This window comes from Serinus canaria, chromosome 3 (genome assembly GCF_022539315.1).
Source record: "Serinus canaria isolate serCan28SL12 chromosome 3, serCan2020, whole genome shotgun sequence".
NCBI lineage: Eukaryota > Metazoa > Chordata > Aves > Passeriformes > Fringillidae > Serinus > Serinus canaria.
The window spans coordinates 103,253,795-103,269,585 of NC_066316.1; the positions used below are offsets into that span (position 1 = coordinate 103,253,795).

Genomic DNA, 15,791 nt, shown 5'->3' on the forward strand with positions numbered 1-15,791 from the left:
TTTCAGTAGGACAAATGGAGTCCTCAGGAAAAGCACAGGATGATGATGTTGTAGAGTATATTTAGATAAATATACTCTACAACATGCCTTCTTCTGTAAGGCAGTGATGTTATTCTTTCAGACTCTGTAATGTGTTATGGAATTCACAGGGTTTTTCCTAAGTTTAGAGGTAAATCATCAGGTGAGAACAGCTACTCATTGCCAAATTAACCCTGCCTACAGCGAACAAGCCAAGCAGAGGGGCTGCCAGTGATGGCTGTGGAAGGAAAGTCAAGGGTTTGGGAGAGGAGGTTTATAGGTAGGAAACCTTGGGAAAGCAGCTGAGAATTATTCACGTCTGAAATATTTCTGGCCAGAGTAAAGAGAGTCACAGTGCATTAGCAGCAGCCATCTGTTTCACTTACTGGTACAACCCCATGACTTTGACAAGGGCAGTGGAACGGGCAAGACTGACCCAGGAGCTCCACAGAGGTGTGGAATTCTCATGCAGAGACAACCCCTAAAGCCCAGTGAAGGTAAAAAGCTACAGCACCTCACATTGCAAAGCATCCAAAGCACCTAACCCTGCTCCTTTTACAGGCTGAGAGGTTGCCTGAATTTCACAAAACATTACATGAAAGAATTTTATTACTCTCCATTAGGCTTTTAATTCTTAAACTTTTATAACAGAAAACTTTGCAGGACAAGGGGAGTTACTAAATACATCCTTCTCTTCAAGTTTTTGGGGTTTTTTAATACACTTCATATACTGAACATTATGCCCTGTGGTGAGGAATATCCCTTTGGTCAGTTTGGATCACCTGTCCAAGCTGTGTCTCCTCCCACACTCCCAGGCATCCCCAGCTTCCTCCCCAACATGGCAGTACAAAAATCAGAAAAGGGCTTGGCTCTGTGTGAGCCCTCCTCAGCAGCAAAAACATTTCTATATTATCAACCTGTGTTCAGCACAAATGCAAAACACAGCCCCATACCAGCCACTGTGAAGAAAACTAACTACCCCAGCTGAAACCAGCAGGTCTATTTAATAATTTCAGGCTGAAAACCTGAAGGCCAGAGAACTAAGTGACTTGTGTGCATGTGAAAGAGGAAAATGTGAAAACCCTACTGGCTAAAATTACCTTGAAAGAATTCCAGATTAAGCTGAAATGCATGATGACAGTTCATCCTTTCACAGGAGAGACAAGGAAATACTGTGGAGAATTGGCAATTGTTCCCCAGCCCTGTGCAGTATTTCTGTGCCAGCAATTGCATGAGAAGTAATTAAGCAACATTCACAAAACAACACAAGCTGGAATATTATCTCTAGCATCTTTGTTTTCTAAATACTTGTTCACTGTTAATAGTTTGATCTATATCCTGTCATTTTAAGTGTTCTGTGCAGAATCACATCTGTGATCTCTCTTCTCACAGTAAAACTTCCAAAGTCACATCCAATTGTTCATTGCTGCTTTTTTAAATGTCTTGGCAAGGTCAGTCAGGAACATGTTTAGTTCTAGCTCACCTTCTCACCATCAGTCAAGAGTTGGTAGGATTTCTCAATTTTTAAGACTGAGGTGGCATGAAGTATATCAAGTCATTGAATTATCTGTGTTGTTTTAGAGACAGAACACCAAGATAAATGGTAGCAAAGCATGTGCTTAATACATCAAGTCCAAAATTAAGACTTCTGAGGGGGAAAAAATGCTCATTGGTTATTTCTCAAACTGTGAATGGTCACATTCACAGTCATTAATGTCATCCTGGTATTACATATCTTATTTCTGTAACTTCAAAAGGCTAGAGTCAAGTGTCAAGAGCATGAGAGGTAAATGCAGCATTTTCTCAGCCCCGTTTCAAATTTGCTCATTGTGGCTGTTGCAGTTTCATCCCCACACTGAAAGTGATCTTGGTGAGGCTGCTGAGAAGGATATCCAGAGGCTCCAGTCTGCTCTCACCACTCACCCCAGTGGTCCCACCATCTTCAGTGAGCCCTGTGCTTCTGCAGACTCCTGGCACATCCACAGGGGAACTCACCCTATGAAGCAGGAATGTCACTGGCATAATTTAAAAAACAAAATCCTAATGCTCATGTCAGCAGAGAGTATTTATTTTATTAGAACTTGTGTTACTATGAACTTGCAAGAGTGTTCCTTGCTGATGATTTACAGATTTCAGTAATGGTCCCTCCTACCATGTGAGAAATGAAGCTGCCTGGGTGTTCACAGCCAGCTCCATCAGATGGATTTCACACTGTATTTTTCAGGGAATTGATCTCCTTAATAAGGAAGAGAAAGCCACAATTCCTCCTGTGAATATTTTCTGTGGTAAACTCTGCAGACAGTCATGAGATAAAAAGTACATGTTCATTTTTATTTTCAACTAATCTGGCCAATACATTTATTATAAAATTACTAAGTATTTCTGTACAAAATCTGTACATGCGTCTCACAGAGATCAACATTACACCTTCCCTCAAGAATAAAAATCCACATCCACGTTACTTTGCAATCATAATCAATTTTTAACTTATTTACCTAAGAATGAAGTTCTTCAGCAGGTCATAACAGAGGTAAATGATCTTGTGTTTCATCCATCAATGACTAAACTCACATGTTTAGCGGAATATTTTCACATCACATCACAACCTGAATTTTCAATAACCCCGCTTCTCTTTTTCTTCTTTGTCAAGAATAGCCTGTTTTAGACTCAATGCAGCATCTTCAAATTGGGGGTTTAACTCTAATACTTTCCTGAAATCTTTCATAGCCTCATCAAAGTCTCCTGTCCCAAAAAAGAAAAAAAAAGAGAAAAGAAAAAAAAAAAAGTAAAATTATCTTTCTGTAACTGCTCACGCTCACAAACCTCTGAAAACTCAAGAACACCTCCAATACTTTCACCCACAAAGCAGCAGCTATTTCCTGAACCCACTGCGTTTGGATTCTCCACAGGCACAACTGGGAGTCAAAGTATTTCTCATCAAGAATGGACTCAAATTCACTTACGGCTCTGTTCAGCCAGTTTATTCCCAAGAGGAAGAGACAAAAGGCCCACACCAATAATGAGGCTGCCTTAAAGCTGGCACACAGGTACAGAGCTTCCAGCTGGTGCCCACGGCCCAGCTCCATTCTCCAGTGCCTCGACCTCTGCAATGGCCAAGCTCTAGCAGAAGGCACAGGGCTGTCATTTTGTGATGGCATCATCAAAAACAGGGGAGGAAATTCCCCAGAGGTGGCCAGCAGCCCGCTGGAAGTCGAGAAAGCTGTGCTACAGGTGCTTGGGAGATGCTTTATCTCAGATTTAATGGCAGTGTTTGGAACTGGCTTGTTTAACCCCAGTGCAAATTTTTGCACAAGTCAACTACACCGTTCCTCCCATTCTCCACGGAACAGCATCGCTTTGAATGACTCAGCAGCACAGCCTGCAAGAGGGGGGCAGGCAGCGGCTGCAGGCGCTGTCCCTGCTGTCACTGCGTGCGGCGCCGGCCCTGCAGCGATGCCCGCCCTCGTCCCGCCCGTGCCAGGCAGGTGCCCCCGCCCGTGACCCGGGGCTGCCCTGCCGCGCCCGGCTCGTACCCAGCCGGTAGCGCACCAGCCCGCGGTTGTAGTAGGGCACCTCGAAGCCGGGCTGGCACTCGATGGCGGCCGTGAAGTCCTGCACGGCGGCGGCGAACTCCACACGCAGGTACCGCACCTGCCCGCGGTCATTGAGCGCCGTGGCGAAGTCGCTGCGAGCACTGCGGGGACAGAGGGAGCGGCGTTAGCGGGGCCCGGCCCGGCGCACCCGCCCCGCTCCCGGCCCCGGCGTTACCCCGCGGGGCTGCGGGCGATGAAGCGGCTGAAGAGCTCCTCAGCCGCCGAGAGCCGCCGCGCCCGCAGCTCCGCCCGCGCCGCCGCCAGCAGCTCCACCGCCTCCCCCGCCATCGCGGTGACGTCACGCTGGGCGGGCGCGCCGTGACGTCAGATGTACGCCGGCGCGCGTGGCAACGTGAGAGACGGTGTCGGGCCGGGGAGAGACGGTGCTGGGCCGCAGAGAGCTGCCCACAGAGCACAGCAATACTGCAGTGGTGACAGTAACAACAGCGGGGCCGCGGAGAGCTGCCCGCAGAGTGCAGTACTGCAATGGTGACAGTAACAACAGCGGGGCCGCGGAGCCCTCTGCTCCTCTGCTCCGCTCTCCCGACAGCCCTCCGGCAGTACAGCGTCCAGCTCGGGGCTGCAGCGCAGGCACGACGTGGAGCTGCTGGAGCGAGGCCAGAGGAGACCAAGACAATCAGAGAGTTGCAGCACCTCTCGGGAGACAGACTGGGAGAGCTGGGGTGGTCCGGCCTGGAGAGGGTTTGGTGGAGACTTCAGAGTACCTTCCAGTATCAAAAGGGGATCTGAAAGAGCTGGAGAGGGACTGCTTACAAGGGCATAAAGGGATAGGAGAAGGGAGAATGGCTTTAAGATGAAGGAGAGAAGGTTTAGGTGAAACATTAGGAAGAAATTCTTTACTGTGAAGGTAGTGAGACCCTGGAACAGGTTGCCCAGAGAAGCTGTAGATGCCCCATCCCTGAAAATACACAAGAACAGGTTGGAAGGGCTTTGTGCTACCTGGTCTAGTGGGAGGTGTTGCAGCGCTTGTCAGCAGGTTTAAAGCAAGATGGTCTTTAAGGTCCCTTCCAACCCAGGCCATTCTACTACTCTGTGATTCTATGGAGATAGGGTTTATCCTTACCTGGCCTAAGCTTAGGTGAGAGACAGCACAGAAGAGCTCCTCTGCTGTCCTCTCAGAAATGTGCCAAGGCACAATGTGAACATCACAGTTCTTGTGAGGCAGCCAGGTGCTGGCCCTGGGCACAGTTCACCCTGTGCATCAAGGCCCTGCAGCACTGTCAGAGCACAAACCAGCAGTAAGGTGGGACAGTGAGACATCATTCCTTGGACCTTTGTGTGTCACAAGGGTGACACTTCAGCTCCTGTAATCTGTTCACCACATCGAGGCTGCTTTCTCAAGCTACATGAAAAGTGCCAGGTTCCAGGTTGCAAATTCATGGAGGTTTCCTTAAGCTGTTGAAGATGACATCACCCAAGCTCAGGAACCCCACTGACACAGTGACTGCTGAGTGTTTTCAAGCCCTTTATTTTATGGTGGGTTTAAATACACTTGGCAAAAGAAACCAGCACTAATGTATGCATATACTGCATACATTAGTGCATATATCATCACTCTAGTAACTTAAAACAGTAGTAAAAAAACACATATGGTAATATTATCAAAATTATTGTGATGTTATTTCAACTCAGGAATCACTTCCCTCAAAAAACGGAATTTTGAGAAAACACAGTAATTTCCTATGGAATTAGACAAAAAAATTGAGCCGTGTTCTGCTCAGTGTAGAACATATTCATATGAGCCTACATTCAACTCACATAGTTTTGAAACTACGCTCAATCTACAATTCAAAAAGAATGCTTTTACCTTCAATCTTTTTTAAAAAGTGTAGCAAAAAATGGAATCTATTTACATGGTAATTTCTTCAGCTAAATGGAAGCAGTAAAGGTTTCTCTTATGGGTTTTCTGTTTTGGTTTTGGGTTTTTTTTTTAATGTTTCTTTAATAGCAGCACTAACTGTTACAATGTACCTGAGTTGTATTTCAAAAGATAGTAACATTTTAGAGGCTGTTGTTAGCAGTCATAAATGCAGATACAGAGTCTTTATCCTCAGCTTACTGTGCTGTGGCACAGAGGACAGGCGTTATAATGGCCTGCTTCTTTGGCTTTCATACAATGCTTACACACACTGCACATCCAGAACTGATACTCCAGGATAGGGGCTCCTGTTGCAACACATACAGGAAGTTTACCATCTCCACTATAAAAAAAAGAAAAGAGTAAAGCTGAAAGAATAAAAATGCGGTGTGCCAGTTGTTATTAGAAGTTATTAGCCCATGTAACACTTCACTCTTCAAGTAACCAAGGATATAAATCTTCACACCAGAGAATGCCCAACCTCAGAACCACACAGTCGAGAAATCAGGACCAGCAGATCCAAAAGATGGGGTGAAAAGAAGCAGTGAAGGCCATATAAAAGTAAGGCCTGATTAGACACCTGCACTGCTATTATATATACTCTGTCCTCTGATTTCTGAAGGGTCAACAGAATCACAGCTGCTACTGAGACTCTGTACAACTGCCCAGAAGGATCAATCAAGACAGGTTAAAATCCTGTTTGCTAAAAGAAAATTGATTCACAATTGCTTTCCATTTTTACAAGTTCCACACTCTCAGCAGAGGAAACATGTCAAACACACTGTTGTGGGTACAGCCACTCCAAGGACTTACCCCTTAAATGTGCACTTCATACTAATTTTAACTTCAGATATTGCTCTTTTCACACCAAGTAGATTTAGGAAATTCACAAAACACTGGAGACCTATTAGTTAATAATGTTTAAACAGTCCCTTGTTGATATACATTCAGCACTCTACCAAGGAGATGCAAAGAGTAACATTCTTACTTTAATGTCACATGACACAGTCTCAAAGGTCCTAAAACTCCCGTGCTTTGCCTACCTGCATTTCAAATTAAGATGAAGTTACATCTTTATGCCGAGATCCTCAAATGCAGTCAGTGTCTATTTTCCCAAACAACATAGTGCTTTCCTCCAAGCTGGCTAACTCCTGCCTCATTCTTGCCCAATATTTGGTTTAAACAGCAAAGCACTTAATTAATTTGGTCACACACAAAACCTGCTAAAACCCAAAACACAGCAAACAGCAGAAAAAAGTGACAGTATTACTATAGTATCATATAAAAATAAACCCACCTCTCAAGAACATCATCCAGATCAGGTGTCTTGTTATGCTTTGGTCTGTATCTTGTGAATATCTCTAGAGCAAGCTCTTCATACTGTTGCCTCTGCTCTGGCTTAAGAGTTTCCAAGGATTCTAATTTAACAAAGGCTTTTGAACAAGTATCAAATGCTCTGTTTGCACATGCACAGAGTGCCAAAAGGGAATAGATTTCAACTGCAGGGATAATGTCTTCATAATCTCGCAAATGAAGAGCTAAAAAATGAAAAAAAGAAATCCAAGGAAATTATTACAGATCTTCTGAGAAGTGCAAGCATCTGTATGAAATACTTACTACTAGACAGTATTAATTCTAAAAATAGGACAAAATGAACCAAGGTCTTTTTATTGATGTGACTGAAGCATTGGTCTGGAAAACAAATTAGCAGATTTCACTTGGAAATTGGTGTCTTCTTGAAACACTTTATTTTGATTGGTTGATTGTAAAAATATTAGAAGGATTTGAAATCTTTATTACTTGGACAGTGTACAAGGTGCTATTTGTTTCTCTAATTCCCACAGATTTTTTGAGAAGCTCTACAAGGAGGTCTAATGTAAATTCAGATATGCGTTATAATTTAGGAAGAGAAACAAAACAGCAGAACATCTACAGAGATTAACCAATTTACCAGGTAATATTTGGAAAGATTTGCATTTTCTTCAGCAAAGTCCTTTCCAGGTATTGTGACCGCAGCCATACCTGATTCATTATATGGTTTTGGTTTAAATTCCATGGATTTATTACGAACTGAAAAATGTGGCAGCTATAAATGAAGATATGTACTGTCTTTACAGGGCTGAAAATTAATTCTTACCTGTTTTAAGTGCTGCTTCTACAGAACCTTTATAGAGCTGTTTTTGTGCAAGTATGAAGAAGTGGTAAGCCTCAGCTCCTCGCCAAGCATTGTCTGCAAAGCGATTTGTTGAAGAAAGAACATCTTCTTCCAGCAAACCAGCCAAAGCTGAAGCACTCTGAAAACAAACCAGTATCACAAGTAATTTTTATATGAAACAGATACAGCAGGAATTGGGGATATATGAAAAGAGCTTTTCTATACTTGGTGATTACACCACTGTCCGTGTTAAGTAGGCAAAATACAAATGGACCTACAGTGAGCACTGTCAGGCATTCTGTAGAGAGCACAGGCACAACATCTGGAGCAGATTTTCAAAGATAAATATCATATACGTGTGTATACAAATATATTTTGTGCATCTGCAGACTAGTTCATAGTTTGGATTAATACTGCATTTCAGCACCAGAGCTCTTAAAAATTTGTTTAAACTATTTCATTTGTACATATGAAGATGAACGTGTAAGCAGAGAAAAAAAAATTCTTCCATTTGCTTCCCCTGTATCTGGAGCCATCTCCCTGCTGAATTACAGGCAACATAGCTTAATCTAATCACAGATCACCCTTTGGGATCAATACATACTCCTAAATTACACAAGAGTCTTGCAGGAAATTTCTTAGTATGGTTTTCATTGTTATAATGAAAATATTAAGAAAACCATGTTACACTTAGGAAGAAAAATATCTACAAATACATACGATTTAAATGTTTTAAAATAATACCTAAAACAATATGTTTTCATGGGGGACTTGCTTGAAAGGAAGCTTTGTTCTTAGCAGGGAAAAGGATTATTAAAAAAACATTACAGGCTTCCATGAAGATGTCTTACTTTATTCTGACTAGCTAGCAGATACCAGAATTCAGAAAGGGGGGAACAAAAAGACATTACCTCTGAACTTTTCTCTTTAACTTTTCCCCTTTGTGCATTTTGCATTTGTTCATGACACTGTTCCATAAGTAAGGCTGATAGCACATAAAGCTTTTTAACTCGCAAAGGCTTCGTCCTTTTCTTTGACTCTTCATCTGCAATCTTAAAAAAAACCAAAGGGATTTAATTCTCTTGGACAATTGCATACTTGTACAAAGCTAGGAAATCATGCCAAAAAATTATTCTGCCTTTAAATGTAATAATTTAGACTGCAAACAGAGCTATAAATGAAAATGTCAAAGTGAAGTATGCACATTATTTTATATTTATTTAGCTAACATGTATATAAAGCCAGATTCTCAGGAAGGGTAAATCAGTGTAACTATGTATAAGTCTAGTGATGTAGTATAAAAATAAACTAAAAAATAGCAATTTTTAAACACATAAATAGCTTTCAATAAGGTCTGATGGTTTTCCCAGAAAAGAAGGATGGCTTTTGAAAGTAACATATATTATATATATACTGCTATAAATATTTGCTGTAAAAATTACATATCACTCCTACAAGACTTTAAGCGATGTAGAGAAGTTTCTGCAGCCAAACCAAATCTAAGCAGTATCTTTATCTTAAAAGCACACCACAGCCATTTCTAATTGAAGGAACTAATTGAAGAAATACCAAAATTTAACTTCTAGTTATTGACATTGCTGGTTTTGGTGTTTTTTTTTAAAAGGAGATAAAAATAACTCTCACGATATCTAAAATAATGTGGACATTGCATCCCAGGCCAGTCTACCATACTCTTTTTACTATGCAATGCAGGGCATCAGAACCTTTTCTGAGGTGCAGTTCATCTCCTACTGAAGTGAAGTCTCAAAATAAATGAATAGATGGCTTGTGTCTCCGAAGTCTCCTCTCCACTAGTCACAGAGGACACCCAGGGTAACTATTAGACATAGAGATACCTGAACTCTTGCAGCTGGGCTCATCTTTGCAGTATCCTGCATGATGACATCTGCTTATTGCCTAGACACTGTTAAAACTAAAATAACCCCAAGGGAATAAAAGTAGCAGAGAAATAGTAAGAGCTAGTCCAAAAACCCCAGTCATTCAACATAAAAATAAAACCTGCCATACCTTGAACATGAGCTTAGCAGCTTCAAAGAAATAATTGGCTTTACGATAGAGTTCTACAGCATCAAGGATTTTGTTCTTTTCCAGTAAATGACTTGCATATCTGGCTAACAAGGACCCGATCTCTTTCATATTGTGATTTTTGGCCAGCTCCACAGCTTTATTCCACTAGAAATTAAAGGAGACAATTATTAATCTCATTTTTTCAAATACACTCTCAGAACAAACCAGTTATCCATGAACAGACTGCAGCATCTGTGTGCAATATTTCATCACCATTTTGAACCAGACTACTATAAAATTAATATAAAAAGCAAGAGAATACAAATGCTTACATCATTGCCAATCATGTGATGCTGCAGTACTGAAAAAAATGCTGGACCGATGTTGGGGTACCCAAAAGAGAGATTACTTTGGATCCTATTAGCATAAGAGATTTGATAACAGGATGCCTTGGCAAGAGCAAACAGAACTTTGAGAATTAAATCAAGATAGCAAGAAGATCGAATCAGATGGATTTACTGGAAAAAAAATTATATCAGACCTCTGCAAGCAAGAGATGTTTAAAGTATAAGTTTGTTTATGTGATCTTTAACCCAATCCTTGTAGTAAAACATTACTAGCCTTTCTAAAACAGTATATAAACATTTGTAGTTCACAATAAAATCAGATTCTTTGACCATCTCAAAGTCTTTCCCATCTCTCTTCATCGCTGATAGACCTCTGTCCAAAACCACATATAAAACAGTTGCTTCTACTTTTATGAAAGCTATGCAAAATCCTTTCATTGTAGCTCATAGCTGGACATGTAGATTTCAACACTTCTGATATTACCTAAACCAGGCTCTCAAAAGCATGTCTGAAAGACAACCTCAGCCCAGAAGCTTAAAGCACACAGTAACACTTTACTTATCCTTCTATACACTTCATTTTGTCTGTGAATTTTCTTGATCTTCAGTGGTTTGGTTACTGTGTTTGCCCCAGATGAAAAGTTTGGCAGGACTGAGATCTTAATTGAATCTCACACCTAATAGCTCTTCAGATTCATAAACTAAGAAAGTGTTCACAAAAAGCCAGCCCTAGGCAGTCCTGCCATTTCCATCCATCAAGGTCCTCATAACCATCCTCAGTTTCTCCCTTATTTGTGTTAACACAGACACTTGCACAGGTTAAGTCACACTAGGAAACAGCTCTAGTTATAAACATGCTGATCAGTTTCCAACTCTGCTTTTTCCAGCTATACCTCATGCAGTCACAAATCCATCTGCATCTATAAAAAGGAGGGGGATGTGGAAAATATCCAGAATGGACATCTATCTCTTCTCCAGTCTTGTCCCATTCCATCAGGAGGCAGCACAGCCTAGCTCCACAAAGGCTGCAAATGTCTGTATGCTGAGCATGCTGCCCACATACCCTGCATATAGCTTTGCATGTAGCCCCTCCAGTGGTTTAATCTTGATCTCAGAGAAATGGTTTAAGCACTGAAGTATGAATTTTCCAGAAATTACGACAAATCATCTGACACTTAACAAGTATTTGCATTCCACTGGGTATTAGGATAGAAATCTCACTGTTAACCTGGTATTATTACAGATTATCTCCTGCTGTTTTACCTGGTTGAGATGCACACAGGTATCCACGGCATCCTTTGGTCGATTACATTTCAGAAAGGCTGACACGGCTTGTTCACACATCCCCACTCTCACAAACATATAAGCTATATCCTGCAAAAAGCATCAGCACTGTATTTAACTCACTTCTGCATTTTTAGTACATTGTACAGCAACAGCAGTGCTCCTGTTTGGTTAAGTCCAAGAGGGTGGGGAATGGGTTGTTTGCTTCATGGACCCTGTGAAGGCACCAGGCATTGCTGTAAATCTTTAGAACAGTGTGCTAGGTTCACACACTGCTTCTAAATTCAAGAAAACTATTACAATGAGGTTAAAAGGAAATGCTATGTCTTGATTTACTGGAAAAGGCATTAAAGGAGCATGTTTTGCATTTTTCAAGCATTTTGGATTAAGTCAACCAGTTTTAAATTAGCTATTGTTTAGTAGGTAATTTCCTGCTACATATACAGACCTATACCCTGTACACCTATATATATTCTACACACCCTATCCCATCTACTTTCCCTTCTTTTAGAGTATTGTCAGTCAGGTCTTTCTGGGGAACTGGGACAATAAGGGAAAGGAAGAGTGATGGAGTATGAAAATGACAGTAATACTAGAGATGAATACCACAGTAACACCATTGCACTTGAGTGAGTAGATCATACACTGCATTCATTCTGTTGCATTCATTCCCTCCCAAGATGGGAAATTTTAAAGAAATAGTTGGGTATAAGACAATGAACAATAAAGATGTTTTTTGCTTACAGGAAGCAATTTATGATTCTCTGGAAGTGAGTTGGCCAAATTCTCCAGTCCTTGGTAGTCTTCTAGCATGTAGTAACATTCAGCTAAACGTTCCTGGTTTCGTCCTTGTACATAGTACTGTACAGCATTTAACCTAATAAGACAAAAAAAAATGTGGTGGCTTCTGATGTGTAAACACAAGAGAAGTTTTTAATTCTGTAAGTCTTTTGCATTTGTAAATTTAAAATTACATTTTTTTAAATAGGTAACTTTGCTTAAAAAAACTCTCATAGCTAGAATTTCCCTGTTTTTCCAAAATGCACTAAAAAAAGTTTAATTTTCACAGATCATTATATTTAAAGTGTAGCAATATGATTCTCTGACTAGCATAAGATTAGGAAGTCAAAGAATTCTTAAAGCTGTATTCTCACGTCTGCAGAGATGAGGGCAGACAATGGACAACCTACAGCTAAACTTCCAGAAAAGGGCTTTAGTGTTGTGCTTCTATATTTTAAAATGCAAACACTGAGACCAAGACCATTCTCAAAAGTTACCTAAATCATCTAAAACTCAACTTTCAAAATCTAATCTAATCTAATCACAAGTTTTCAGCTGCATTGTGACAATACAGTTTGGATAATGGCAATACTGAATGGTGCTGTGGAACTCAAAGAAATGGGCTCAGAAGGCAACAACAAATGTTCATGAAAAAAATTACTTGCAAGTTATTAGCTATGAAGACATTACCTCTGGCTCAGTAAGTGCCTGACTGCAGAATGTGTTCTGGAGAAATACCATTACAGGTGTGCACTGCCCTTAAAATCTTCCTTGGGTGCCCAGTTTGGGCAACAGCTGGAGACAGATCCAGGTTCAGAGAACTCTGGACTTTATTAAATATTTGTGGTTTGAAGCATTTTAGAAAATTCACTGATAGTTAGTAATTATGTACTACTTTTAATCCCTTTTGGGTTTTTTTTTTAATATGTTCTATATCCAGCCTAATATAACTTTATAGGTATTTCTCTTTCCTTCCCTTCCTTTGAAGCAGACAGACTTCTGGCAAAGCAGAGATTTCTATCACCTTCACCCTTCAGGTAGCTGATCAACAGCTCTCTATTTATCATATCATGGAACCATAAAGGTATGAGCTAAATCTCATTATTCCAAAATTATCCAAGGTATTGCATCCTGACTTTCCTCATATCTGTGCCTCCTCATAAATTAAGTTTTGTCATCAGTTTAACAATTTCCTCTGTAAGTTCCTTACTGCAGGTTCCTGCACAGGCCATACCATTTCTGGCGGTCTGCAAAGTAGTCTCCGATGGCGTTGTGTGCCTGCTCCAAGAGGGCATCGTCCGAGTCCCCCGAGCCCGTCTTCAGCAGCTGCAGCACGCGGAACCAATCGCCCAGTTTGATCCGCAGCCCAATGGCAAGATCTCTAAACAGGAAACAGCAGGGAAAAGTCAAACACAGCCAAAAAGGTAACAAACATCTCGAGAAAAGCATCCAAAAGGGTTTTCACTGCAATGCAGGTATCAGAGTGATCCCAGATAATTTATTTACAATTTAAACACTATTCCATTAAAGCAAATACTCAAGAGAGCTCCCAGGTTATATCACACGTATGCGTGTGGCATTCACATTCTCTGAAAAAAATCCCTTCACCCAGGATTTTTCTCCTGGGAAGGTGAGAAAAAAGAGAAAAGGAAAACAATGCTTTTCTCATTTGCTTCTCCCGTGTTCTGCTCACGTGGAATGTGTTTGGAGATTATTTACCCAAAGGAGATTGCCTGATTGGATTCTGGTGTGAGTTGTTTTGACTCATTGGCCAGTTATGAACAAGTGCCTGATTGGATTCTGGTGTGAGGTGTTTTGACTCATTGGCCAATTATGGCCAAGATGTGTCAGGACTCTGGAAAGAGTCACCAGTTTTCATTATTATCTTTTCATTCAGTAATTATCTTTCTATTCAGTAAGTATTTTCTTAGTATAGTATAGTATAGTATAGTATAGTATAGTATAGTATAGTATAGTATAGTATAGTATAGTATAGTATAGTATAGTATAGTATAGTATAGTATAGTATAGTATTCTTTAATAAAATATAGTATAATAAAGTAATAAATTAGCCTTCTGAGAACATGGAGTCAGATACATCATTCCTGCCTTCATCAGGGCATCCCTGCAAATACAGTAGTATGCACTTCCTTATCAGCCACACTCCTGTGTGAGGAGTTAAATGAGTGAGATGGTTGGGCTGAAGTTACTTCAGGCTCCCTCTTACTCTGTTCTGCATCTTTCACTGCTGACCCACTACAAGAGATGGCAGCAAAAGGCTAAAAGCAGAAGGAAGATGATGGGAAAGACCAAGAAGCAACAAATATGAATAATGGAGGCTAAAGCTGAGATTTAATAAAATGGATTTCAGAGACTTATTTTCCAGATTCACGGTGATTTTGGATAAAGGAGAAAGGGCTCAGCAGTAGTTTCTCCTTTTTATTATTCATGCATACATATGACTCACTGTGTGTCTGTCTGGCACGTTTTTTCCACCAAACAGAATAATTCTATATTACCTCATATAAAAGTAATTCTGCAGGTGCATAGAAAATAAATGGGAGAGACCTATGCCCTTCTTTTAAAAATGCCCTCAACCTACAAGTAAATTAAGGAAGGCACGAGAAAGTCAATGCAGTGAGCTAAGTAAAAGCATCTATCTAAAAACATTAAAATTTAATTTGAAAAATGGATTTGTTTTATTGTGATTTATAGTAGATCCTTATCAGGATTTTTCTAGTTGTGAAAGTTGAAACTAGTAAACAAAAAAGTAAGTTTTTGATTTCTGCAATTCTATGTCCAAACTTCTCTTCAGCCATGTGAAAAGGAATATGCCATATCTAAAACTGGGTGTTGCAGTGCTGAGGAGGCAGCCCACATTTCCAAACCACTCAACTGCCAGCAACTAATTAATGACATGCAAGGAAGTTTTTATTACCAGGCACTATTGGGCATCTCTCCCCAGCTCCTGCCTTCTCCCTCTGTCCTGCCACCCTCTCCCCCTTACTTTCATTCTTACAGCATGAAATAATAAGTAATTTTTTTCTCCATCATTCCCTACTGTTTTTCATGGCTCCATTATTCAAAGCTTTAAAATCTCTCATGCGCATAAGTGATTCGTGTTTCTCCATGTTTGACCACCATCTACAGGCTACACTGCACAACTGCTGCTGATGATTTCTCGTTATCCTTTTTTAATAGAGACAGTGCTCTAGCTAATTACTTAATGTTAATTTATATTCCCAGCAATACTAAAATTTTGCTTTGTTTGTTTTCATTCCTGAGCAAAAATTACACTGATTGGTTTCAATGTTTCACAGTTTCATCCAGAGTCTGTCTGTCTCTCCAAAGATTACAGCTCATTAAAAACTCTGTTGTTTGTATATGTAATTGAGAAGAATGTGTACTTGGCTACTAGCACAGAGCAACACCACATAAATTAAACATTATTTAAGATTGTTTGTATTTTTGGAATCCCAGCTGAAATACCGACAAAATACTTGTGAAAAAACCATCTATAAAACACAGCACTACCTAGAGCAGCCAAGGTTTTGTAAACAGTTTGGAATGCACTGGTTTACATACAGAACTGGTTATCTATGGATAAACCAAAATTCTCTCCATCTGATCCTTTTATGTTTTTGCAGAAACTGGTAAAGACTCTCCAGAGAAAACAGCCATTCCTGATTAAGGAATGCTTTTTTTTT

General features: G+C 40.4%; 2 protein-coding genes across 2 annotated transcripts in view; both read right to left on the reverse strand.

The window, feature by feature from the left end:
* Positions 1 to 2,323: 2,323 nt before the first annotated feature.
* TTC32 (tetratricopeptide repeat domain 32) lies at positions 2,324 to 4,789 on the reverse strand. Its single transcript, XM_050972485.1, has 3 exons — positions 3,787 to 4,789; positions 3,552 to 3,712; positions 2,324 to 2,760 (listed from the first exon to the last, which is right to left on the reverse strand). Exons 1-3 carry the CDS (start codon positions 3,897 to 3,899, stop codon positions 2,633 to 2,635), a joined length of 402 nt encoding a protein of 133 aa, XP_050828442.1. The 5' UTR covers positions 3,900 to 4,789; the 3' UTR covers positions 2,324 to 2,632.
* Positions 4,790 to 4,939: 150 nt separating this feature from the next.
* WDR35 (WD repeat domain 35) overlaps positions 4,940 to 15,791 on the reverse strand; it is a 42,643-nt gene continuing 31,791 nt past the window's right edge. Inside the window, exons 20-27 of the mRNA XM_009095537.4 lie at positions 13,319 to 13,465; positions 12,049 to 12,181; positions 11,284 to 11,394; positions 9,674 to 9,838; positions 8,557 to 8,697; positions 7,628 to 7,784; positions 6,788 to 7,028; positions 4,940 to 5,833 (exon numbers count right to left, since the gene is read on the reverse strand). Coding sequence (XP_009093785.1) covers positions 5,683 to 5,833; positions 6,788 to 7,028; positions 7,628 to 7,784; positions 8,557 to 8,697; positions 9,674 to 9,838; positions 11,284 to 11,394; positions 12,049 to 12,181; positions 13,319 to 13,465 — 1,246 coding nt within the window. The 3' untranslated portion in view covers positions 4,940 to 5,682. The remainder of the gene's footprint in view (positions 5,834 to 6,787; positions 7,029 to 7,627; positions 7,785 to 8,556; positions 8,698 to 9,673; positions 9,839 to 11,283; positions 11,395 to 12,048; positions 12,182 to 13,318; positions 13,466 to 15,791) is intronic.

Bases quoted from the DNA above. Each gene is read 5' to 3' on its own strand.
- TTC32 (XM_050972485.1), bottom strand. From the start codon at position 3,899: ATGGCGGGGGAGGCGGTGGAGCTGCTGGCGGCGGCGCGGGCGGAGCTG. The intron at 3,713-3,786 runs GTAACGCCGGGG...CTGTCCCCGCAG, and splicing joins ATCGCCCGCAGCCCCGCGGG to TGCTCGCAGCGACTTCGCCA. The intron at 2,761-3,551 runs GTACGAGCCGGG...TTTTTGGGACAG, and splicing joins GCTGGTGCGCTACCGGCTGG to GAGACTTTGATGAGGCTATG.